The 25,210-nt window shown below is 29.8% G+C and overlaps 2 protein-coding genes across 5 annotated transcripts; one reads left to right on the top strand and one right to left on the bottom strand.

Moving 5' to 3' along the window:
- Positions 1–524: 524 nt before the first annotated feature.
- Positions 525–14,311, bottom strand: LOC122504415 (gamma-aminobutyric acid receptor alpha-like). Of its 2 annotated transcripts, none has more exons than XM_043615527.1 (11): positions 14,177–14,311; positions 7,286–7,485; positions 5,056–5,123; positions 4,699–4,919; positions 3,817–3,899; positions 2,487–2,686; positions 2,286–2,373; positions 1,931–2,091; positions 1,522–1,701; positions 935–1,074; positions 525–802 (listed from the first exon to the last, which is right to left on the bottom strand). In XM_043615527.1, the coding sequence occupies exons 2-11, from the start codon at positions 7,425–7,427 to the stop codon at positions 595–597; spliced, it is 1,491 nt and encodes a 496-aa protein (XP_043471462.1). In that variant the 5' UTR covers positions 7,428–7,485; positions 14,177–14,311; the 3' UTR covers positions 525–594. The 2 variants fall into 2 exon arrangements, with proteins under 2 accessions (XP_043471462.1, XP_043471461.1); XM_043615526.1 differs by lacking the exon at positions 14,177–14,311 and adding an exon at positions 10,269–10,588.
- Positions 14,312–14,332: 21 nt separating this feature from the next.
- LOC122504416 (gamma-aminobutyric acid receptor subunit beta-like) lies at positions 14,333–22,855 on the top strand. 3 transcript variants are annotated; one of them, XM_043615529.1, is made up of 10 exons: positions 14,333–14,461; positions 16,092–16,201; positions 16,841–16,908; positions 17,486–17,631; positions 18,331–18,488; positions 19,095–19,379; positions 19,492–19,722; positions 19,931–20,187; positions 20,266–20,441; positions 20,545–22,855. In XM_043615529.1, the coding sequence occupies exons 1-9, from the start codon at positions 14,394–14,396 to the stop codon at positions 20,416–20,418; spliced, it is 1,476 nt and encodes a 491-aa protein (XP_043471464.1). In that variant the 5' UTR covers positions 14,333–14,393; the 3' UTR covers positions 20,419–20,441; positions 20,545–22,855. The 3 variants fall into 3 exon arrangements, with proteins under 3 accessions (XP_043471464.1, XP_043471465.1, XP_043471463.1); XM_043615530.1 differs by having other exon boundaries at positions 21,401–22,853; XM_043615528.1 differs by having other exon boundaries at positions 20,266–22,855.
- Positions 22,856–25,210: the final 2,355 nt, after the last annotated feature.

Below are 25,210 nucleotides of genomic sequence, written 5' to 3'. Positions count from 1 at the left end.
GCTGTCGGTGAAAAAACGAATCAACTTGTCTAAATTTTGAATCACAACAATCACAACAACAGAATTTTTAAATTCTCGGAAGAAGAAACTTGTTGCAACGGTTGCAACTTGTAAGCTTGCCAATTTCAATGCGCACAATTAATTTTGTAATATATTTATCAAAGTTGAAAGTTTAGATGAAAATATTGTAATTATGACAAATTGATGACAATACTATGTTCAGGTGAGTGAAAAATTGAAGTAAAAATATATATTTTAGAAAGCTTTTTCTTTGTCCATGCGGTCAATATAATATATCGTAATCTTATTATTATGTTTTGAAGCATGAATTATTGTTTGATTAATATTATTAAAACAATTTTTTGATTTCATAATTTAAACAATATTATTAATTAATATATAAAATGGAACATTTACTAAGAACTTTTAATTTTGTAGTAAGAAAATAATCCATAGTTGCAACCTAAAAAATGTAAGAAATGTCAAGAGAGGATTTATTGATGATTTATAAAAAGTCTTGTGCCTTTTTTATCTACAGCTTTATTTGAAAATTCGAATGAGTGAGCACAAAAAGAAGAAGAAGAAGAAGAAGAATCACATCGAGCCGATCGGTGGATCCTGCCACTTGAATTCATCTTGGTAGGTCACATAAACGACCCAATAGCAAACATTCAAAAAACCGAAAGATGTCGGAAATACCACACGAGCAACCCTATCAATGTGGGAAACGCTATTTATATGCCTTTCAATTCTTTTTCCATGTTTTCGAATTCCTCCAGCCGCTTCCCGTTGCCTTCGACGTCTAAGAAGTAAAAGAGAAAAAATCAATATCACAGATAATGAAATATTATCTTATTCATATTTATTAAATTATTTCAGAAAGTGTGTGCATACGCAGAATTAGAAATTTTTGGAAAATAATGTAAATATTTACCTGAATGCATCATCTCCTGCGAGACAATAGAGAAACTGTTTCCATTTAGGTAAACGAGTTTCAGTTTGAGTTTGTCTTTCCATAGTTGATGGCTTACTGCTGAAAATAGGCGTTGATTGGATTCCAAAAGTGACAGGATCCTATGAGAAATTATTGAAAGGTAAATATTTTGTTTTTAATTCCGTCGCATATTGACATTAATTTTCAAAATCGAATTGAAATGAAAAGAATTTTTGACATTTAATTTTTTTCTTAAAAGTGATGTAAAATTGTTGAGTTTACAACAACAAATTTTTTTTGTTTGGAAATTTTGATTTCTATTAATTTTGTATTTCAATGAATGCTGGAAAAAAATGAAATTGCAAATTGCGATCACTTGTTGAATCTGCTCTACTCGGTTTTAATGTTAATAACACTTTTAGTATTGATTTATTCTTTTCCGAGTCGTAAGCGCGATTTCCGCGCGCGATACAACTGCATAAATTTAATGGTCCGCAAGAAATGATCTCGCTAAAAAAATTGTGCTTGAACACTCTATTTTTACAAGAGTAAAATGTTGTAAAATAATTTCTAAATGATGCGCTTACATTGTAAATCGTACATAGCAGCGAATTCCGTCTCCTCGAGGCGGCATTACTTTCGGGATGAACGGCTTGCGGACTGCAAGCTGAGATTGTACAAAACGTATCAGTCTCGTAATCCCCGTTGGTTGCGTTCTCCCAATCCTCCCACTCTTCTTCATCTACTGGAAATTCGCCACTGCCAACCTATTTACAAAGATAATTAATCTCCTCGGTCGCATGAGGAGTTCTACACATACATACATATAGTATATTAGTTAAATCAGCAATCAGACCTCTCATTTGGACATCTCCAACTAATCACAAGTTTAATTACTGTAAAATCGGAAAATTTGTCCCATCGAGCGGGAGATGTTCAAAAATAAACCTCTAATAAACCTCTGATTAATAATGAAGTGAAAATGTGAAAAATTACCTTTGTAAAGTAATGGACGCCGGCGAATTCCAAAAGAGTCGCGATACAGTAAAAGAAACTCATTAGAAGAAACCAATCCAGAGCGGTGGCATATTTAACTTTTGGAAGGTCTGTTCTGGAGTCGAGACTTATCGTGGAAAGTGTGAGGACCGTTGTAATTCCTGTATTTAATTTACATAAATTTCCCTTATTACTGGAAACTCAAGTCCGAGAGGACTTAATTGATTATTTAATTTAGAGAAGCGAAAGTTTCCAAGTTAACGGCAGATTTAAAAACTAGGCCATTCTGGCTTTTGCTTTTTTTTAATAATTTTATTATATATATTTTTTTTTTCCGCAGGCGAATTTAATTTACCTAAGCCAACTCGATCACTCGTGGCTTCTCTGTGGATCCAGAATGAAACCCAGCTCAGAACGACAATTAAAACACAAGGAACGTACACCTACGAAATATTTTTATTTTTCTTTTTTTAAAAAGTCGCATTTTTTTCAGAAAAATGTTAAATTTGATTTTGGACACAATGAAAAAATGCGGAGGGAAAATTGATTTCTTTACCTGAATGAGAAAATAGCCAGTGTGTCGTTGAAGGTTGAAGGAAACTTGCAGAACTGAAAATTCACCGTCACGACGAAGAAAAGTAAAATTACGATAAGGTGATCCCATCAAATCAAATTGGGATAATGTCATTCCAGGGGAAAATTTTACCGACAGTCCTTCTTGCCACTCATAGACCAGTTGGCCAGATGTGTGGGCGTCTGATAAAATATAAAGGTATTAAGACTTTTTTTTAGTTTACAATATTAATTAATTACTATTTTTGGAAGTGAGGGAATTACAAAATTCTATTTTTATGACAGTCCTGAATTAAATAAAGGACTTTTTTCTTCTTCTTTTACTAGAATGACTTTTCTTGCTCTTTAAAGTCGATCCAAAGTCTGCATATTTGAAAAATTATAATATCGTATAGTATACATAATTTTATAGTTGTTTGTTTTCTTAGATTTCATTACAAGATATAAAGTGACATAAAGTTTCAAAATTGGATTATAAAAATTATTTTTGTGACCATGCAATAAAACTTGTGCAGCTGTTAGCAATATACAAAAGAAAAGAAGAAAATACAAAATTCACTACCTTCGTGTATTTTTATAAAAGAAAATGTAGAAGAGAAAATTATCGCATCGAGAATAAAAATAAGTTTTCCTGTATACAAATAGATGTGTGTGTTAAAATTGAAACCGTCTATTTGAAATAAAACAAAATTAAATTTGCCAAGCCTCTGCGGAGATGAAAGTAGGAAAAGGGAAAATGAAATGAAACATAAAGTTTGTTCATGTTGCAGCGCTTCTCTCCCTCTCTCTCTATGATCTATAGTATTTGCTCTCGGCAAGTGTACATCTATGCAGCGGAATGAGAGTTAGGATGTTTGCATACGTAACGAATCATCCAGAATGAGATGGAATGCGTTCAATATTTGTAGAAATGAGAAGAACGATGTGGAGCACAACTTCCTCACGCAAGAAACTTTCTTCAGTCATTCGTAATGTGACATTTTCGAAATCTTAATTTTGACACTAAAATGTCGACATAACGAGGACAATGAGAAAATTCGTGAAAGAAGAATTAGTCAAGGGAAAATTGCCATCCTAAGATTAAGGACAGCTGTTGATTTAGAAACTTTATAATACAGTTGAATTATCTCTCGGGGATCAAAGAGAACCAAGAATAGCGAAAATCTTTGCGGCGAGAGAGAGAGAGAGAGAGAGAGAGAGAGAGAGAGAGAAGAAAGTGTAAATATTTTAATAATGAAATGGAAAAAAAAAAGTTTTCAACTTTTGCCAAGGCGTCATGCAGATTTGAAAATTCAAAGCAGAAAATTACGTACAGCTTCCTAAGATCAATGGACAGGACTGTCGATCCATTGGAAAGTTTCTTAACTCCATCGGACACTTGGCCTTTATTGTCAGTCTGCATTGCGAGACGTTCCTCTTGAAAAGTGGATTACAGATTGCCGGTACGACGTAACACAAAACAGTCGAGGTGTATAAATGTATATTTCATTTGTGTTTTGTCATTAAAACAGAAATTCACAAGCAACTTTTAATTCATATTCGAGGAGGTGTCATCAAAATTTATAATCAAAAGTTATCACTTGACAGAAAATAAAAGTAAATTTAAATTCATTTAAAATAAAGAATAAAAATTGGGCTCAATTTTCAATTAAAATTTCCAATTAGCTTTTAGTTTGAGAAAAAATGACAAACTTAAAAAATAATTATTTTTCGAAATTATAAAATAATTGGAAAGGAAAAAATTTCCAAGTAACTTTTATTTAAAGTAAATACAAAAGAGGCTTATTAGAAGATAATTAGAAAAAGTAAATACATAACATGTTTCATTTTAAAAGCAAAATTTAATTTTAAATTCTCTTTATTTTGAAAATATTTCTCTGTATTTGTTCTTTATGTCATAAATTGTTAATTCTTGACGTACATTTTAATTTAACTACAAAGAATAGTAAATTATTTAATTCTGCGTTTAAATTGAAATCATTGGAATTCCTTTCATGAAATCAAAATTGTTAGAATTGCTGTTGCTTGTTGTACTCATCGTTTATCCCTCATATATTATAGTTGAAAAATTGAATTATACATTGTAAATTTAATTGTGATGAAAGAATTTTCGAAATTTTGTTGACAGTCTTGTCGGGATTATAAAAGGGAGAAAAGAAAGAGAAAAGAAAGAGAAAAGTGTCTAAAGAACGAACCTCATGGAATAAAGGATGTCTCCATCCTGGGAAATTCTGAGCAACTTGTTCGGCACCGTGATGGTGTGCACGTAAGAGTGCTTCCCGTTGTAAAAGTATGTGTCCGGCCGCCAAATCCTCTCGAGCATCTTAATGCTGAGACTTAAAGATTTAATCGGTCCGAGGAAGCTGAGGCGAGAGTCTCGCCAGTATTGTCGAAAGTAACAGTCCATGGAATAATCCTTTGCAGAAAAAGAGATTAGTGAAACAAATAAATATTTTCAAGTCCCCTCTTTTGAAAAAATCAAAAGGAGACGAACGATAAAATTTAGCGAATTTCATTTCTTTCTTATAACGATAAAATAATTATTCTCTGACCATATCAAGTTCCGAAATCGGACCCATACTTCTAATGAGAATATTTGTTCGGACGACTGTTGGAATCCCTGAAAAAAGAAGAGAAAAATATACAAAGTATAATAAAACTAAAGGTGTATATTTCACAGCGAATAGCGAAACCGAGTCTTGAATTGAACTGACTTAAAAAGCTTATAAAATGCTCATAATAGAAAGAAAATAATTTTCCCAGCTAATTGGAAGTTTCGCGATGAAATGAAAAATCCACGTTGAAAATTTGTTCAGGATTGATTGTACATAGAATATAAAATAATAAAAGAGTAATTCGAAACCGAGTATAAATGTGAAAGACTTCTCTAGTTCAAAAGAACACTGATTCGTGCATATTATGTACCGAGATTTTATTTTTTTTCTTTATATTATATAGCAGAGAATATTGCGAGATTAAAAAATAATGTAAAACATACGAGTAAACATGAATTCAACAGCAATGACAAAAGACTCAACTCTTGGTTTTTAAATCATTCAAAAAAAAAAAAAAAAAAAAAAAAAAATGGATAGCATTTGAAAATGAAACGAGATTCGATAGCGACCAATAGTTTTCTTCGGTTGGCCATCAGCCAACTTGGCTTTGCTTGTAACGTTTGTATTGAGCCATTCATTCTCTTGTGTGGAAAAGCCGAAAAGGCGATGCTCGAATAATACAGCAAAAAAAAAAAAAAAAAAAACAAAAGGCATTTCTCTATGAAGTAGTAAATTTTTTTTAGTATAAAAAAACCCTTTCTTGTCGAGGCGCGGAATTCGCTGAACTCCATTTTTCTCAATTTACTTCAATATGAATAATTGCATGATAATGCTTTATCTATTTTTTTTCTAAAAATTTTTTCATTTGTTAAAATTTTTATTAGACTCAATTTATAAACAAAATTACATTTGAAAATAAATTGGTAAAAAATTTCCTTTTTTTTTGAATGCGCCACTAGAATCCATTAAGAGTTTGTATTATTCAAATTTTTGAAGAGATTTTTTTTCCTCTCTTTATCAAGAAGCCATTAGAATTTACTGAAGCGGTGGAACGCGATTTTCATCAAACGTTGAACGCGCAAACAATTTCATCAAATAATTTACCAGCTGGATTAAGCGAAGCTTATCTCTCTCCCTCTCTCTCTTTCTTTCGACCATATTGAAATTTGATTCCTAAATTAGCAATCCTATTATTGTAATTAGGGATTCATTTCAAGGCGTGAAACTACGAATATAATCTTCACTCGAAACGTCATATTTCTTCTCGGTAATAGAGACTAATTTCTCAACGTTTGAAAATAAAAAAAGTTATTAAACAAATACAACTATCAGGCCTCGGATATTATGACTTTCTCAACTTTTTTCGACTTGTATTAAAAAATTGCGACTTTTTCGACTTTTCTTCCAAATTTTCCTACAAAATACCATATTTTTAGTATAAAATGCAACATATTTCGATTGTTATAGTGTGAAAAGCATAACTGCAGACAAATCTTTAAAAATTTATTTTTGAATAATTTTTCTAATTAAATTTTCAAAAATATACAATTAAAAAGGTTTTGAATAATTGGAATTTTGTAAAATTTAATTGAAAATAAATCATTTTTTAAAGTATTTTATTATAATTTTTGAAAATTAAGTTTTATAGAATTTTAATTAAAATTTTGAAAATAATATTGAATTTTCAAAAATTTTAATGAATAATCTTCAAGTGTAAATTCAATAAAAATGAAAATTAATAAAAATTATATTAAAATAGTTTTGAAAAAAGCAATTCTCTAAATTATTTTGTTCTAATTTTTTTGACATTTTTTAATTGTATATGTAATTGTAAAACTATTGTCATTAAAAAATTATATAGAAATATTTTTGAAAAGTTAATTTTACGAATTTGTTTATTAAAATTTTTGAAAATATTCTACCCTAATATCTTTGAAAAGAAAAATGAACGGTTTGAATTATTATAAAAAATTGAATTCTTGAAGAACTTTCGGAAAATTATTTAAAAGTAATATAGATATGTAATTGATTTAGAGATGAAGTTTAGTTAAACATTGTAGAAAATAATTGAATTTTTGAAAGGGTTATAGTTTTAATTTTTAAAAATTAAACTAAAGCGACTTTTTTTTGCTCGTTAAAGTCGACCCCAGGCCTGAACTATTTGAAAAGTTTATCCGCAGTAGAAAAAAGATTTTGTGAAATTTACATCAAGTTATTTATTTCGTACCTTGTCCGTGTGTTGGTAGCTGACTATTTTCATAATTCATTAAAAGATTTTCTAAAACCATGGTGATATTTCTCGAAACGATGTCGTTGACAAAGCCTCTCGCAATCCTCGTCGACTTTGACATCTCTGTACTTGTCGTCATTCCATTGAGAGATGAATTTCGATTGCCGTAAATACATAGCGGTACAAGAGCTGCGAACCTGAAAGAAACAAAAAAAAAATCCTCTCAATTATCTTTCTTTATTAAAAGGGTTTTAATCAAGTGTTTGAATTGAAAGCAAAAAATTGAAAATTTTCTTTCGAAAACTTTGAAGAGCATGTGTCACATTAGAAATTCCATACATGAAAGTTTACACTTGAACTCGCAGAGAGAGAGAGAGAGAGAGAGAGAGAGAGAGAGAGAGACATCTGTAAGAAGAGTTAATTATACATCCTAATCTGAAATTTGCAGGTTGCTTAGCGAGGGATAGCATTTCGAAGTTATGTGAATTATGTATACTCTGCCCTGGGCCAAAGTACTTCACTGTTCGGAATACCTCATCATCGACAATCCTAAACTTTCAAGCCCGTGAAAGAATACAAGCATGCTTTGAATGCCAGATTCACATCCGAAAAAAGGGAAAAAGGGAAAAAGGGAAAAAAGCAAACAATTTTTTGGTGAAAAGGGTGAAAAGGAATTGAGGACACTGGGAAATATTATTATTGACTGGACAAAATGAAATTGCTACAAACGACTCTTTGAGAAGATTGATTGACTCTAATCAGATTGAGGATAATTGCCATTTGTACCGATTCTTCTTTTGATATTAGTGGAAGACACTGACAGGGGTGGGAAAAAATTGAAAAAATTGAAACAGAAAAGGAGATTGCTCCTCTCATCACATGCTGATGCAGCATGCTTGCACTGCTTGCACTGCTTGCACTCAAAGCGTCCTACGTCACGGCTTTCAAGTGAACATTGCGCCTCGTTATATCATATTTCCTCGATTACATTATATTTTCTTCGCTACTTCCCGTCTTTAGAAAAGGGAGGAAATTGTCCCCGTCTGCAAAGTCGAGACATTGCAAGACATTGTCAACGCGGATTCACTTTGGAAATTTTTATTCTTCTCCTTAATCAATTAATTCTTTAATTCATTTACTTTCTTCATTAGAGATAAATTCTTTTTTTTCTTTCAGATTTCGAGAATCGGTGAGCGAAAAATATTGAGGATCGAAGAAATGATTGGAGAATGTTTGAAATAAGGAAATAAAAATATTTGGAAAATTGGTGCGGACATTTGCAGTGAAAGAAATAGTTTGCTATTCAAAATTAATTCAGACATGAAGGTATGTAAGAAAAGAATATACTTAATTCCTAGTATGAGAAAAATGAGAAAAAAATATGAGACATTGTAAAGGAGAATTCATTGTTGAAACGGTTGAAACTAATTTATTCTCAACTCTCGCTGTCCATTTTTCTCAATTCTTCATGTCCTCTGCTCGACTACCTCATTTGCTTTCTTCATCTGTTTCAATTTTTCTCTTTTTTTTCCTTTTCTCCCTTTTTTCTCATGGCTGTTCTCCTAACCACAAAACAGCTTCCTGAGGTTAAAAGCAATTTCCTCTCCATTTTACGATGTAAACTTGAGAAAATAGAGACATACTCTGAGGGCAAAATCAACTAAACGGAAAGAAGAAGAGGGCACATACACGAACATAAAACACCATCGAGTATAACAGAAATAGTAGTTAAGAAGAAAAAAGGTGCGAACAAGGTTTCGTGCTTTCTATTCGCAAATCGTAAATAAAAGTATATGAGGGAAGGGAACGTGTTCACTGAAGACAATGCTTGTTTTGCCTCAGGTCACTAAGGCTGTGACAAAAAAACACATGTAGCCTTCTTCTTAAAATATTTTTCCTGTTGATGAATTCATCCAAACAATCATCTTCCTTTGTTTCTTGTTTGCGAAAAAAAGGAAAAAAAATTGAGAAACAATATTTCAATATTTACCCGCTTGATTTATCGATTTTTATCAATAAATCTTATCCGTCGATAATCGGTATTATTGTCTATTATTGTCTATTATTGTCTATTATTTTCTATTATTGTCTAACGTGAAATTTACGAGATTTTCTTAATTTCTTTTCAAAATCGTTGATTTTGATTTATTTTTATTTTTTTCTAGTTCCCACACCTCTTGAATTTAAAGAGAAGTGGAAAAAGTTTAATTTAAATCGACTCGATTTCTCATTAGCTCAACGATTCAATATCGACGCTTACAAGTATTTGAACATCGTATACACACAATCTCTCTCTCTCTCGCTCTCTCGCTCTCTCAGCAATTAGTTTTGAGTATATGTTATGCTTACCTAGCGAACAGAATTAAATTTATTTTTACGAGAAATGGGCACGATTCGGAAAAAAGATTTCCAAACAAACGACGGACAATATAATTTCGTTGACTAATATGAAATAATATCAACAATATTTTTTTTAATATTTAATTTTTATTTAATTTGATATTTAATATTTTTTGTTTTCAAGTAAAAATTTATGTCTTTTTCTAAAAAGAGTAGTAAATAATTTTCTCTTGGAGGAGAAAGTTTTTACAACCTAGAGAATTATATTTATTTTTATATTCGCAATACAATTATTATTTGTATTTGTCGTATAGTCACGACGCACTTTACACACGTAAAAAATTAGGTCACGGATGTCTTTCTGAATGGTGTCGATGTATTTATAATAATTATTTCTATACATCTAAAAAGAATTGAAAATATTTCAGTTTCAGAAAAATTAACAACTAGTTTCTGAAACTAATTTTCCAAATGATTTTCGCAAATTTAAACTAAATTTTTTTTTAATTTCAGTTTTAAAAAATGCAAAACTGATACAATTCTAAATAATGAATAATTCTTATAACATTCTTCAAGCAAAGCAATTAAATTTGACAGTATAAAGTATGTATTGAAAACACAAATTTTGAGAAAAACTTACATGAAGAGATCGGCAATTTTCATAACGTTAATATTTTGCAAGTGGAAAAATGTGCGATGTCACAGAGATTAATTTATTTTCTACGGCAAACGGCGAAAAAAGGGGGAAAAAAGAGTGAGGCGCGCGAAAAGACGCGCCGGAAGTTATGAAAAAATTGTGGTCCGAGAAGAAGACGGAAGTCGGTAACGTGCCACCTGACAGTTCGACGTTTGTCATGAGTCGTCGGGAGCGGATCATTGCCAGAACCGCGTGCTCTCCATCCCCACCGCGATCCGTCTTTCGCGACTTTCCAACCCCCCTGTGGTTAACACGGCGCGCAAGCTCTGAAATTTCCATGAAAACTCATCCCCCTTTGTCCCCCTTTGTCCCCCTTTTCTCTCTGTACATCGCCATTTATTTTAATGAGCTTATTTTATCAAAATCTTATATTTCTATATTTTCAAATTAACATAGAATTCAATTTATTTATTCACAAAAGCTTCACGCTTAAAAATATGTTTCAATTGATTTTCATTCACTCGCGATCTTATCATTCACTGAAATTTCGTTAAAATTCAAAAAAGTTATTACCTAATACAAAATTAAACTCGAATTTTCATTTTTTTTTTCTTTTGCAAATCATTTTATTAATTTCGTTCATTTCATTTTTCAGATTCGACGTTAAAAGAGAAGAGTTCAGGAGAGATGACAAATTCTTCACTACAATAAGAAACCTTTTTTTTTATTAATAATTTCATCCAAATATTAAACATTAATTGTTAATTAAAATATTTATAAATAACAAGAGATTTTAATCTATAGTCAATTTTTCAAGGAGACAAAAGTAAAGCAAGTTTTTTTTCTAGTATCTGTATAGATTTTTTTTATAGGTAAAATATATTCCTAAGGATGAGCAAAGTGCTTTAAAGGGAAGAATAGCTTGACGAGGCCATACACCACAGTATGATAGTTAATGCAGACGATCCTCGTCGCGGATGCTTAAAAACAAAAGTGGAAATATTGATAGAAAAAGTAGCAGAAAAACTCGGTCGCATAGAACGCGAAGGAAGTGAAACAACTGATTTTTCATTATTGTCTCCAAAAAAAAGAAAAAAAATGGTAAAATATTTTTACAACTATTAATATCTCTTTTTATTGAAAAAAAAAAAAAAAATTGCAAAAAATATTAACAAGAAGAAAGAAATGGAAATTATAAATTAAAACAAAAATTGAAACAATAGTTATTCAATTTGATTTTAAATTTTTGAAATTTTTCTTTAAAAATATAGATAAAATTTGTATAGATGATTCTTTATTTAAAATAATAATTATTAAATTTTAAGTGAGACGTCTTTTTTAAAATGCACTTTTTCAGTTAAATTTTTTACTTTGTATGATCTAACTCGTTTTTTACGTAAAAGCGATTACGACTTCACATATCGAATTCATGAAGTCATATTTCCATTTATCTAGTAATTATTAATTGCTAAATTTCAATTTTACAATAGAACAAAGTACTTTGAAAAGTAGTGCGATCGGTCTGCCGTTCCCCTCACTCCAGGAACTTTCCTTTATAGTATTCAGTACTATTTTATTCGACATTCAGAATTTTTAAATTTTCATCGAAACAAAATAATTTTCTTTTTTCTCTTTTTCTAATTAATTCTTTCTTTTTCTTTGAAATTGTTACAATTACGTTTATGATTTGATTTTTTATTTTTATGTAAACAAGAAAAAATTCCGATTTTATTCGTATTGATTTAATTTTATTCTTTTTTCACAGATACATATAGAATCTCCTGGAATATGAATAAAGGATGAGCTTTGGGGGAGTAACCATCAGAATTTAAGAACAATGATATTACTCACACATGGTGTAAAATTTATTTGAAAAAAATATGACAATTTTTTTTCTCAATATTTATACCCGAAATAATCAATTTTCAAGAGGATTATTAATATTTCGATGCATTTGAAGGTGCGAGAAAAAGTAAAATTGTGAATACTTAATAACAAAAACAAAAACAAGGACAATGGGAAATGGGAAATGGGAAATGGAGGAATGCAGAGTGTTGAAAAATAAAAGAAAATATTTTGATTTCGAACAATTTCACGAATATACGAGAATTATAAACCTGATGATGAAGCTGTCGATTTTTAATAGAGAACCGGTAACAATGAACTTAATTTTTCAATTTTTCAATTTTTCTTCTGCAAAACTATTTTTTCCATGTTTTATTGATCGAATTTTCTCTCTTTTTTTTTACGTAAAGTCTCGTATACAAATTTTAAAGCAATTTTTAATAATTATTAGCTCATTTCAAATTTTAGAATAAGAATTTAAATATAACTTGAAACTCTTTTTTTCACTTTATAAAAAATAATTAAAATTAATAAGAATAGTTTTTTTAAAAGTTTGGTCTTTTTAAAAATTCGGACAATTTTATAATTTTGTTAAAAGAAAAAAACATAATGCAAAGACTAATTTAAAAAAGTGATATATGTATTCAGATTTGAAGAATTGAAGATACAAGTAAGAGGAGAAATTGTAGACGTATAAATATTAAAAGAAGGGAAGATTCGCCGAGATGTGTGTCATGTGGAGTAGATGTCGCCCAAGAGTTGGGGGTTGAACTGTTAAAGTTAAACCGAGAGAGTTTGCGCATTGTGCGTTGTCCTTCCTTGAACAAGGAAGGCACCCGATCCGCGAAAGGGATGCTGCTCCGGGGTGAATGTTGCGTCCCTTATTTTTCGTAACGGGTCAGAAAAAAATAAACATCCACCCGTGTTAAAAATTGTTCGTTGATTGGAAAATTCTGTCGAATGGCCGAATGACGGGAAAGTGCAATGATAATGGTGCGAACGTGTGTCGTGCTCGATGGACCACGGAATCACAGTTACACTATGGGATACGATGATCATAGACTCGCGAATTCGTGAAACACGAGGTACTGAGGTCGATGTCGATACTCATTTTTATTTCACAATCGGAACTCAACCACGCGATTTGCGAACTCGTGCACTCGATGTCAATCAGGGAATTCATCTCATTGATTGGTAAGCTCATTATACATCAAGCTCTCTTTTTTTTTTTTTTTTTTTTTTTTTTTTTTTTTTTTTTTTTTTTTTTTTTTTTTTTATCTCCAACAAAAAAGGAGACAAATTTTTGTATAAATTTTATTTACTTTACAACAATCGATCGCTTTTTGTCATTATTGTCAAGGGCGGAATGAAATATTCTCTTTTTAAAGTGGCTACTTATTTCTGAACGATTTTAGCTTTTTTATATTTGACATTTTTTTAGTTTTCGCCTTGTACTTTTAATTTCTAGTTTTTCTAAATTTTCATTTTTCATTTTCCCACCTTTAGTTTCAACTTTTTTATTGAAATTTTGAAATTGAATTTTAAAACTGAAATTTTTTAAACTAGTAAACAAATTATTTGAAATGAATATCTAATTATGTATTTGAAATTTCTTTATTTCGCAATGAGTATTAATTTGGATCAACAATTTCAATAATATTAAAATTTTGAACTATTAGATATGAAAATTAGAGAAATTAATTAAGCTAATTAAAAATTGGTTGGATAAATAAATGCAGAAAAAATAATCGAAATATTCATTAAAAGAGGGGAAAAATACTTTTTCAAATCAGAAATCCTAAAAGGAACTTTCCTTTTGCAAAGTAAAGTTAAAATGAAATTGCTGAAAAAGTAAATCGTAATGATTAATGAATGAAGTTAATTGTCACTAATCGGCGCGGCTCAAAATAGCAGTAAGATGATTACCATGAATGGTAGTTGGTAGATAGCGACAAAATGAAGTTAACTTGCCGCCGAGCTTTTTGAAATACATAGTGAATTAAGTAGCTTAGTAGCAAAATCATTTTGCGATAATAGATGCAAAAACGTGTTTTCGTGTGTGTTACCTTTATCAGCGGAAATAATGTTGCGCGATCGGCGAGAAGTAATCCGATTTAGTTTGCAGCAGAAAATACACATAATACACATTTTATCGTCGTTTCAGGCAGCAGCATTTCGTCGAAAGATGTCAATCAGATCGAGGAGTCAAGTGAATGCTGATGGGTCCTTCAAAATGACAACCTTGATCCATATTTGGTGACGCGGCGAATCGAATCGTCAACGATGCCGCTGTCATTACGAGAATTGCTCCTGATCATTGTCCTTGGTCATGTGTGTCATCGCACTTCCTGGTAAGAAAGAAAAGGGGAAGCGAAATTAAAATACTCCAGATCATTCACCTTTCCGAGTATTTTTAGAAACCAATTCTAAAGCGAGACTTATTAAAGAATATTTCAAATAGGAAAAAACTGATAGATTTCTTTAAAAAAAAAAATTAAAGAATAAGGAGAGCGATATTAATCTTCTATTTTTTACTTTTTTAATGACATGTTGTTTTTTAATTTTATTACAAGAAAAATCATTTGAAAATGAGAAAATTCAATAATTGACTATTCCTTTTCAATAGAAATGGATGTTTTTTAAAAGACTTTGAACTAAATTATCCTATTTTGGTTATTTGATGCTGTAACTTGTTTCGGATAAAAGAACTGCAATTTGACGTAATTTCAATCAATTTTATTCTTGAATTCAAATCATTCAAATTGAGCATTTCGACATCTCTTTTTTAATTTTTTTCTATTCTGGTAAATTTAGGTCAGAGTAGTTTCAAAATTGGAATTATTTTTATGCAAATTGATTATAATTTCCGTTCTTTATTTCATAATCAGTAAAATATATACATATTTAATAATAATGATATATTATTATAGGGAGGGGATGGAAATTTAATTTAGGTCCACGCTATTTGTGTCCCGCATTAAAAGTTTTCGACTACTTGGATGTCGCGTCTGACTAAAATCATTGCAATCTACTTAAAACCTTTTGTGTTTAGAACGTTTAGAAGAAGATTGAGTTCTCTTACTACGAAACAAGAAATATTTAAATAGATACTTCCTCTATGAGGAAGCAAAAATGCAATTAACTGAAAGAACATATTTACCATTTTTTTTTATTCTATAGAGAATTAATTAAAAAACTAATGATAACTGCCATTAAAATGCAAAACAGAACAAGTCCAAAAAATTTGATTTCATCGCTGTAGCAACTGCAACTTGTATTCATCATTATTGTCGGGGAATAAGCAATCACTATATTCAATGTCCATATCTTTCAAATAACTTGAAAGCTCCAAAACATAGAGAAATTGTTATTAAAATTATCAACAGTGGCCAAATGAGATCGTAAATCCAACAAGTAAATCCTCCCGACATTTTCTTTGGACAACAAAGAAGTCGATTTCTTCGTTCAAATAATTTTGACATTTTTCAATTATTATTAGTGATTATTATTTTTTGTAAAAATTCCAAATTACAGTCCCATAATTTTGTCAGTTATTCCCCCGTTTTCAATTTTTTTGGCAATTTTTAAATCATTCCTGATTTTTACTATTTTACTCGACAAGTAAATTTTTAATCATTTTTTGCTATAAATTTTTCAGACAAATTATAGTAGGTAAATATTATAACGTCATATTTTATTATTTTTTTGGTACAATTTTGAGGTGTTTTGAAATTTGGTTAAAAAAAGGAAGATCGATTGAACAAAAAGAAAAGACTACGTGAGATACGTGACTAAAAAAGTGGAAACAATTAGAAGACAAACAAAGACAAAATTTAACATCCAGCGAATAAAAAAACGGAAAAAATTAAAGTTTTTTTTAATAAACTTGTAACAATAATTTAATGACAGTTAATTAAATAAATTATAATTAAAAAATAGAATTTCCTAAGTATTTTTAAAAGTTTTTACATTTTGTTTCAGTTATTTGCAAGGCAGTTCCACCGGAATGACAGAAAGACTGGAAAACGTAACACAAACTATTTCGAGAATTTTGGACGGTTACGATATACGATTAAGGCCAAATTTTGGTGGTGAGTTTTTTATGTACCGTAAAATATTTACAATTTACTACAAGTTAATTTATAGCGATAATCGATATTTTTTACAATATTATTCTTTTTTGGAGTGTTTAAAAGAAATGTTTTTTATTTAATAGACATTTTTGAATTAATAGGGAAGAAAAAGAGATTTTTCTCAATTATTGGGGATAATGTTTCTTAAATTTATCATGTAAATAACATGCTCGTATATAAATACGTTTCTGATATTCATGAAAGCTCTTAATAGAATTTTCCGCGTCATTCAGCGCGACATGATCATTAGCGCTTTTAATTGAGTGGCTCGATGAGTGGAAGTAACGCGAGTTTTATCGATTTCTTTCCCGATGATTTTAATTGGACACTTGGAGAATAAAAAGCGACTACTAAACCCCACACGAACTTGATCTTGGCTTATATATTCAATCTTAATCTCTACAATTCATTAAACAAACAACATTTTTTTACTTTTTTTTTTAAAATCCATTTTATTCAAATCGAATTTCAAATCAAATTCTAATTAATTGTAGGATTTATTTCGAAAAATCTTGAAAAAAGTTGTTTTATTGTAATGTGATTATTTTTAAAAATTGATTTTATCATGTCCATTAAGAATAATGTTTCTTCTTACAGGAGATCCTTTATTCGTCGGTATGGATCTCACGATTGCCAGTTTTGATGCCATTTCGGAAGTCAATATGGTGAGTAAACATAATAATTATTTAAGAAAAGCTAATGTGGTCTTTATAATTTTGTTATGTTCGTTTGAATTTTATTAATAAATTCGTAATAAAAAAGGGGTAAATAAATTTGACCGATGCCTCGAAGCAATGTCAATGTGCAAACTTATCTTTTTGGCTATAAATAGTTGAAAGCTCTTCAAGCTTTGTCATTATCCTTGACTGTAAGAAATGAAGAGGCCAAACGGTTCTTTGCCTCCAGGAAAATTCAGAGAGACGATATCGAGTCAAGAATCACAGACGTGATTCATTCTCAGACATGATAAGTTTCCATGATTTAGAAATCCTGAGCACGTTCCAAATACCTCTTCTCATATAATATATATGTATTGTATATTGGGAGAATCTAAGCATTTTCGTCAAATATTTATCATTTCATTTATTTCTTTTCGTGTATATTTAGTTTTCAGTGAAACATTATTACTTTTGAGAATAATGATCAATTTATTTTTCCAACCGTTTATTTGTGCGATGAAAGAAATTTTTTAGAATTCAAGTATAAAATTAGCATTTTTATTATTATTTCTTCCCTTTTCAGGATTACACCATAACAATGTATTTAAATCAATACTGGAAGGATGAGAGACTCGCTTTTTCTCATGAGGGGGAAGTTTTAACCCTAAGTGGAGATTTCGCCGAAAAAATTTGGGTACCTGACACTTTTTTCGCAAATGACAAAAATAGGTAAAGTGAAAGGAAATTTTCACGAAATTCTTTTTTATTTGAATTAATCAATTAGATAATAGCTTTAGGTATATGTACAATAATTGATTTAAATTTATTCCTTGTCTTTGATATTTTCTTCAGTAAATTTAAATTAAAATTAACGGGAATAATTTTTTTCGAAATTCAAATATTTTGATTTTTTACAGAGGGATTTATTTTGTAAATTAAAAATATTTTCATTATTTTACTTTATTGAGACAATGATGAAAAAAAGAAAAAAAGAAAAAAAGAAAAAAAGAAAAAAAAAAATTGAGATTAAAGATTGAAGATTGTTTTGAGGATAAAAACTTGGTCTTTAAGTTGAGCAACTAATAAATGTATGTAATGACCCTATTATTTAAATATATGTACAAAGTAGAATAATATAAATCGATATACGAATATGGGTTAAAAGCGATTCGTGCCAAACGGTTCGCCTTTAAGTCCAGGGTTCTCTCAACGCCCTGACCCCATTTTCTCTTCCGTCAATGAAGAGATTTGCCCCTTTTTTGCTTTTTCTCTCTATCTTCTTATTCTGCGTCGTCTTTCTTTTTTCCGTCTCAAACATTGTCATCATTAATTGTCCAAAGACAGGTTTAGTTTCCTTGCGTCTTTTTTCTTTTTTCTTTTTTCTTTTTCCATTATGCCACACTACAGTGTTTACGTTGTTTCTTGCAGCTTTCTTCACGACGTGACCGAACGCAACAAGCTCGTCCGATTATCAGGAGGTGGTTCAGTCACATATGGTATGAGATTTACGACGACTTTGGCGTGTATGATGGACCTGCATTATTATCCTCTTGACTCACAAAATTGCACCGTTGAGATCGAAAGTTGTAAGGAGAAATTTTACTCAAGTCTATATTTAATTATCCAATTTTTCGCTCTTCTTGAGGCAAAGATTTGACATTGTCAAAATGGAATTCTAAATTAGCCGGGAAGCATTGTATATCCAGTTTGAGAATAGTCATTAACGAAATTACATTTCAAACCACACGACGACCACCACAGCAATCAATTCATATATATTATATGGTCAAATCCATGACATCCCCGGAGAATTTATTAACAAAATAGTCTTTCAACATTAATTGTTAACAGACCTCAAAACTGATATAATGCACTGTGAGACAACATTAATTGGCATTTGGCATGCAGCGATTCAATTATACATATTCTAATCACTCATTTTCTCATTTCTCATTTTCACACAAGTCAGGCAGACGCCTTTTAAAGTGGAACTCGTAAAAATGCAATCGGATGAAAATTCACTTTGTAATTACTCATTTGCATTTATTATTAAATCATTTGTACTAATTGATTTTTTTTTAATTTATACTAATTTATACTATTTGGGATTTTATTATTCATATTTATTATTCATATTCAAAATACCTATGCTTTCATATAGAAAACTAATTTTTTCTTTCATTTAAATTCAGATGGTTATACGGTTTCGGATGTGGTTATGTACTGGAAGGAGACACCAGTCAGAGGCGTGGACGAGGCGGAATTACCCCAGTTTACAATAATCGGTTACGAGACCAACGATCGGACTGAGACACTTGCCACCGGAGTTTATCAGAGACTCTCTTTGAGTTTCAAACTAAAAAGGAATATTGGATACTTTGTCTTTCAAACCTATCTTCCCAGCATTCTTATAGTCATGCTCAGCTGGGTCAGTTTTTGGATCAATCACGAAGCCACCAGTGCCCGAGTTGCTCTAGGTACATATTTTTCTTTTAATTAATTTTCACTCAATTCAAAAGAATGGATTTTGAATTTGTCTCAATTTGTCTCAATTTGTCTAAATTTGTCTAAATTTGTCTAAACTTGCAGGTATCACCACTGTATTGACCATGACGACAATTTCAACCGGAGTGAGAAGTTCCTTGCCACGCATCAGCTACGTGAAAGCTATCGACATTTATCTGGTGATGTGTTTTGTCTTTGTTTTTGCGGCTTTGCTGGAGTATGCGGCAGTCAATTACACGTATTGGGGCGCAAGAGCCAAAAAGAAAACCAAAAAGAAAGACACCGAGGAGAAGAAGCCTACTTCCTCCAAGATTGGTTCGTTCAAACATTCCGTTTTCTCTTAATTGTCAAGTGATGCGTGAATATTTTTTCAATTTATTTTGTCTTTTATTATTAATCAATTGATTAATTCTCACTTTAAATAATGTCTTTTTTTGGGGAATTTGTCATTGAAGATTAATAAAAGAAAAAATGATTAAATTGAAATTCTTAAATTTGAATTTGAGTTGTATGTGGTTTCTAGAGAGTAAAGCGAGTTCGCCATTCCCGGGCAATACTGACGTGGACATTATAGAATTGCATGATCTAAGAATGTCACCTCTTCCAAGTATCAGAAGTAGATCGGGACTGGTCAGTGCTTCTGGAACACCAGGACCACCGAAGGATCACGATCCAGCGAAATTCCCCCCGAGTTTTCGAATATCCAGAGCACCTGGTTACAATACACACGGCCGAAATAGTGGTCTCAGGTACAGAGGGCCTAGGCAGCACAAACCCAAGGTATTTTGGCAAAACACACTTGTTTTTCAAAATTTATTCATTTACAAAAACTAACATTTCAACTGCTAAATAATTCAGGTGTTGCACGCAATTCGCCGAGGCGCATCAGTATTACGAGCTTCAATGCCGAAAATCAAGGACGTTAATATAATTGATAAGTACTCGAGAATCATTTTTCCCGTGAGCTTTTTACTCTTCAATGCCGGTTATTGGATATTTTACGTTCTATGAGGGAACAATTTTCGTAACTAGAGGTAATTATCGTTTCGTACGTTTTTATTTATATTTCCTTTTTTAAATATAATTATGTACAAAACTCACGGTCAAAAATAAATAATAACTAATGCGGGTTTGTAGATAATATAGAAGAATTTGGTGAATTTCACGAAAAAAAAAACAGAAATAAGCTGAGAAAACAAATATTAGAAGCGTAATAGATTCCATTCGATCTCATAATGTTTAGGAAAGAAATTTATTTATTATATAGTGGCGTCATTAGATTATAGTATATACATATAACTAATTAAATTTTGAAAAAGAAAGGACAAAAACAAGTCTAGTTACGTCACAGAAAAGAAAGAATTAAAAAACTCTTTCTTAAAGGGTTCATTGATAATTGAAACGAACATTGTAAATTAAGATAATAACAATTTTATATATATATATATATATATATATATATATATATAATATTTGTCCCGACACGAAAAAGTTGAGACATGTAGACAAAGAAAGTTATAAATCTACTGCCATGACATCATACACACGCACATAAACTTGCATACACATTATATAAAAAAATGTATAAAATATTTTGTGTTTCAACTTGCGAGCACAAAGAACTTGTTCAAAGGTACGAAAATCATATGAGCAGATAGTAAAGTCTGACAAAACACATAAATATTAAAGACCAATTCAAATTTGCAGAATTTTTTCTTCTTTTTCTTTAATATTTTTGAATAAAGTAAAAATAGTTATTAAAACAAAGAAAATTTCAATACACAGAATACTTTATTATAATTTTTGTATTACAAATTATTCATGGATCTTTATTTATACATTTTAAATTGGAATTCACTTTTTCTATTAGAAATATTTCATTATTTTAATAAATCATAATTAATAATGTTATACTGATATAAGATTGTTAAAATAATAGAGAGAGATTTTATAAATCCATATAATAATTTTTTAATTTAATTAATATTTGCAGAAAAAAGCAAAGAGAGAAATGTCTCCTCGTAAATTTGCTGTTGTCTGAAATCATGTAAAAAAATTATATATTGTAAAGAAAAGACGAACGACAATATGTTCCTAATCAAGCCTATCGACATTGGTAGCCGGAAGACAAAAAAAAAAAAAAAAAAAAAAGAAACGAAACGAAACACAAATCTGGAATATCGCGAAACATTTAAAAATGTTTAATTCATTTTATTAGTCAATTCCAATAATATTCCAAACATGAAAAATTCAAAGTTCAAAGAATATTTTTCTTTTCATTATTTCTAACAATATTTTTTATTTTTTATCATTCACGCCGAATTTATAAAAAATATGTATTTTTTCAAAAGAAATAATATTTGATTTTCAATATTATTAGTAAAAAGAATTCCATTTCGCGCTATCCAGTCTTGTGTTAGTTATTTTAAATAATTGTAATATAAATAATATATTATCCTCGACGTCGTAACGAGCGTAGAATTTTATCGCACTAATTTTAAGAGAATAAAAAACAAACAAATATATAATATATGCGTATAAATAATATAATATATAAGTGAAATATGAAATGTTTTATGTCTCAAAAGAGAGACCAAAATTCGACGTCCGAGAATGTTTAGCAATTTTTTTGAGAAAATTCTGAAATATACAAATAATAGAATTATCATCTTCAGAGTTTATATAAAGAAAATATAATACAAAAAAAGGAATTAATCATAATATAGTTAAATAATAAAAAGTAATGAAAAAAATAAAATTTTATGAAAATGAAATATATAAAAATTACAATAATAATTAATAAAATATATTTACAAAGATCTATATTGATGTTAAGTGGCGAAATGCGCGAGAAAATACCAAAAAAATAATTGCAATTATTAAAATGAGAACACAAAGCAAAAAAAAAAAAAAAAAAAAAGAAAAAAATTTATGAAAACTATGATAATTACAAACAACTTGACATTGTAGATATCACTCATCGAAAAGACTTCGCATTCTTATTTTATATTTCCCTATTATATTCGAGATTATTATTTCTCTGGGAAATGTTTTATTGTCTATGATTTCGTGAAAAAAAGTCCAGTAAAATAAATACTAAGTATATAAAATATTCTCTTTTGCTCTTGAATTATTGCCATTTTCAAAATACATTTATCATTTTTCTATTCATTATTTTGAAAAGTGAATTTATATCTGAAAAAATGCCATACCTATTAGAAATATTAAATTATTTCTAATATAAAGAAACAGCGAATTAATCGGTCGTTGGCTCATGTTGAGGGAGTTTCGAGGAATTGATTTTTCGAGAGTAAAATACGTTATATTAATAAAAGTGATAATACGATGACGAGTCAATCATTTTCCAATCGAAAGCATGTTTCATTACAAATGATAAATAATTTATTAATATCGTTGAATTGCACTGGGTTACAAAAAAATGGTCATATCGTGTTTATTCAAAGTTTCCTGTGATTATTGAAAGTTTAGGTGTCACTGAATAAGAATATACCAGTAAAACATTTTTTCATTCGGTCATTCCCTTAAAAAAACGAGTTTAAAGTGTCAAAAACCGTATTTTTAGCACTTTTTGAGGCAGCGTAACAAGAAAACGCAACATGATAAAAATCTCTACAAGAGCTTAAATAAAAGCTTAAACCTTCAACTTTGAGGCTCAGAACTGAAAAGTACTTAAATAATCAATAAAAACCTCCTTAATCAAGCAGTCGCTACCTGAAATTGTCAAAAAAGCTAGAACAGGAAGCAATTGGTAAAAATCGATTTCCTTAAGCGGATTCGGTTGCAACTTGTTACTTGAAGTTTTTTGAGGTTTCTAATGACGAATTGGAACTTAGATTTAAAAAATTTCAAAATGGCGGACTGAAAATAATGAATTCACTCAATTTTTCAAAATTTGCGTTGATAATTTTAAAAAATTGAGTCCGCCACTTTGAAATTTTTTAAATCTAAGTTCCAATTCGTCATTAGAAACCTCAAAAAACCTAAAATAACAATTTGCAACCGAATCCGGTTAGGGAAATCGATTTTTACCAAGTGCTACCTAACCCAGCTTTTTTGATAATTTCAGATAGTGACTGCAGGTTTTCAGTGCTTCTTTAAGTACTTTTCAGTTCTGAGCCTTAAAGTTGAAGGTTTAAGCTTTTATTTAAGCTTTTGTAGAGATTTTTATCATGTTGCATTTTCTTGTTACGCTGCCTCAAAAAGTGCTAAAAATACGGTTTTTTGAGACTTTAAACTCGTTTTTTAAGGGAATGACCGAATGAAAAAAAGTTTTTCTGGTATATTCTTATTCTGTGACACCTAAACTTTCAATAAACACAGTAAATTTTAAATAAACACGACATGACCATTTTTTTGTAACCCAGTGTTGTGTGTGCAATTCGCTTCGCAATTTCTTTGATTCGTAAAAATTGTCAAAGAATTACAAAAAAATAAAAATACAAAACTATTTATCATAAATGGAGAATGAGGCCAAACATTATTTGATTCTCCTTGGGGGGAGAATTATTGCGAGTAAATGACGATTAACGCATCGTTCATATGTTGGAAACTTATCAACAATAACAAAGGCCTCAATAAAAGGCGTTTTAGCAAAATTTCTTCTTCGATTATTACCGAAGCGAAAAAAAGCAACGAAGAATGTGCATTTTATTTTTCATTTTACGATTTTTTTCTTTTTGCAATTTAAAAAAATTTTTTTTTTTACTAAAAATTAAAATAAAATTATTATTTGTATTTTATCCTTTTTTCAGAGAAAATTACTTTTACGTAACAAGATTCTTTCACCAATTCCAACACCTGATTTCAGTTCTCGCCGTAAAGTTTCTCCTCTGAGTAGACTTCATCATATTTGCATTTAAACAATTTTTTCCAATCAGGTATTTATATTGAAATTAGAGGAAAAATCGAAAGTATTTTATTCAACTAAATTGTTTCTAAATCTTTTGGAAATAAAAATAATTTAAAAAATTCGGAAGTGGAGGTATTTAAAAGTTTGAGCTGAAAATGAGAAATTAATTATCATATTCAATTTACGTGAAATCGTGTTATTCTGATTGTATATGTAGTTGAATAATTAGGCATTGACAGTGGGATAGTGAAACATTGTCAATAATAAATTACAATGTTTCAATTTAATAATAGGGTCATTACTATAATAATTGAATATTCGCTGTCGATGGCTTTATCCCGTTTTAGCCTCGATAACATCTTCTGCTCCAATTAATAATCTTCTGCGGACAAAGATGCAAATAAAGTTGAATGGAACTTGGAATCGATAATCTTGAGACAAATTTGCCAAATCATTGAAAAATAATAATTGAATTAGAAAATAAGATTATGAATAAATTATAAATTAAATTTGTTTTATGAAATCATATTTAAAAATAGAAGAATAGATATATTGTTTTTTAGGAGTGGGGGAAATATATGAATATCTCTGATAATGTTTTCTAAGTTTTCTCCAGAAATTCCTTTAGTATCAGCAATGAGTCATCGTCACTCTGCATGTTAATCGTTTTTTCGGAGCAGATGGAAATGAAAAGGGATCAATAACCCCTGATAATAATGGGTATAATTATTAGATAATCATTTGGTTTTCAGTATATTGTATATTTGATATTTCCTCAAAAGGGTGCTTTCAGGTCTTGACCTCGTTGATACAATGATTAAGTGAATTCTCCGGTCAAGAAGTTTCATTTGATGATAAAAACGTCATTGATATTTTAATATTATAAACACGCAACATCGTCATTGTCGTTTTTCATTTTCAAACTGATTTCAC

Source organism: Leptopilina heterotoma, unplaced genomic scaffold (assembly GCF_015476425.1).
Source record: "Leptopilina heterotoma isolate Lh14 unplaced genomic scaffold, ASM1547642v1 Lhet_299, whole genome shotgun sequence".
Lineage (NCBI taxonomy): Eukaryota > Metazoa > Arthropoda > Insecta > Hymenoptera > Figitidae > Leptopilina > Leptopilina heterotoma.
Note: the sequence above shows the minus strand (reverse complement) of the source record. Positions and strands in the feature narration are given on the sequence as shown.

Excerpts from the sequence above, each read along its gene's own strand:
- LOC122504415 (XM_043615526.1), bottom strand. The coding sequence starts at position 10,291 with ATGAAAATTGCCGATCTCTTCAT. Across the intron at positions 5,124-7,285 it reads GCTACCAACACACGGACAAG|GGATTCCAACAGTCGTCCGA; the intron begins GTACGAAATAAA and ends TTCTTTTTTCAG. Across the intron at positions 1,702-1,930 it reads GCGTCCATTACTTTACAAAG|GTTGGCAGTGGCGAATTTCC; the intron begins GTAATTTTTCAC and ends CTTTGTAAATAG.
- LOC122504416 (XM_043615529.1), top strand. The coding sequence starts at position 14,394 with ATGCCGCTGTCATTACGAGAATTGCTCCTGATCATTGTCCTTGGTCAT. Across the intron at positions 14,462-16,091 it reads GTGTGTCATCGCACTTCCTG|TTATTTGCAAGGCAGTTCCA; the intron begins GTAAGAAAGAAA and ends ATTTTGTTTCAG. Across the intron at positions 20,188-20,265 it reads CTAGGCAGCACAAACCCAAG|GTGTTGCACGCAATTCGCCG; the intron begins GTATTTTGGCAA and ends TAAATAATTCAG.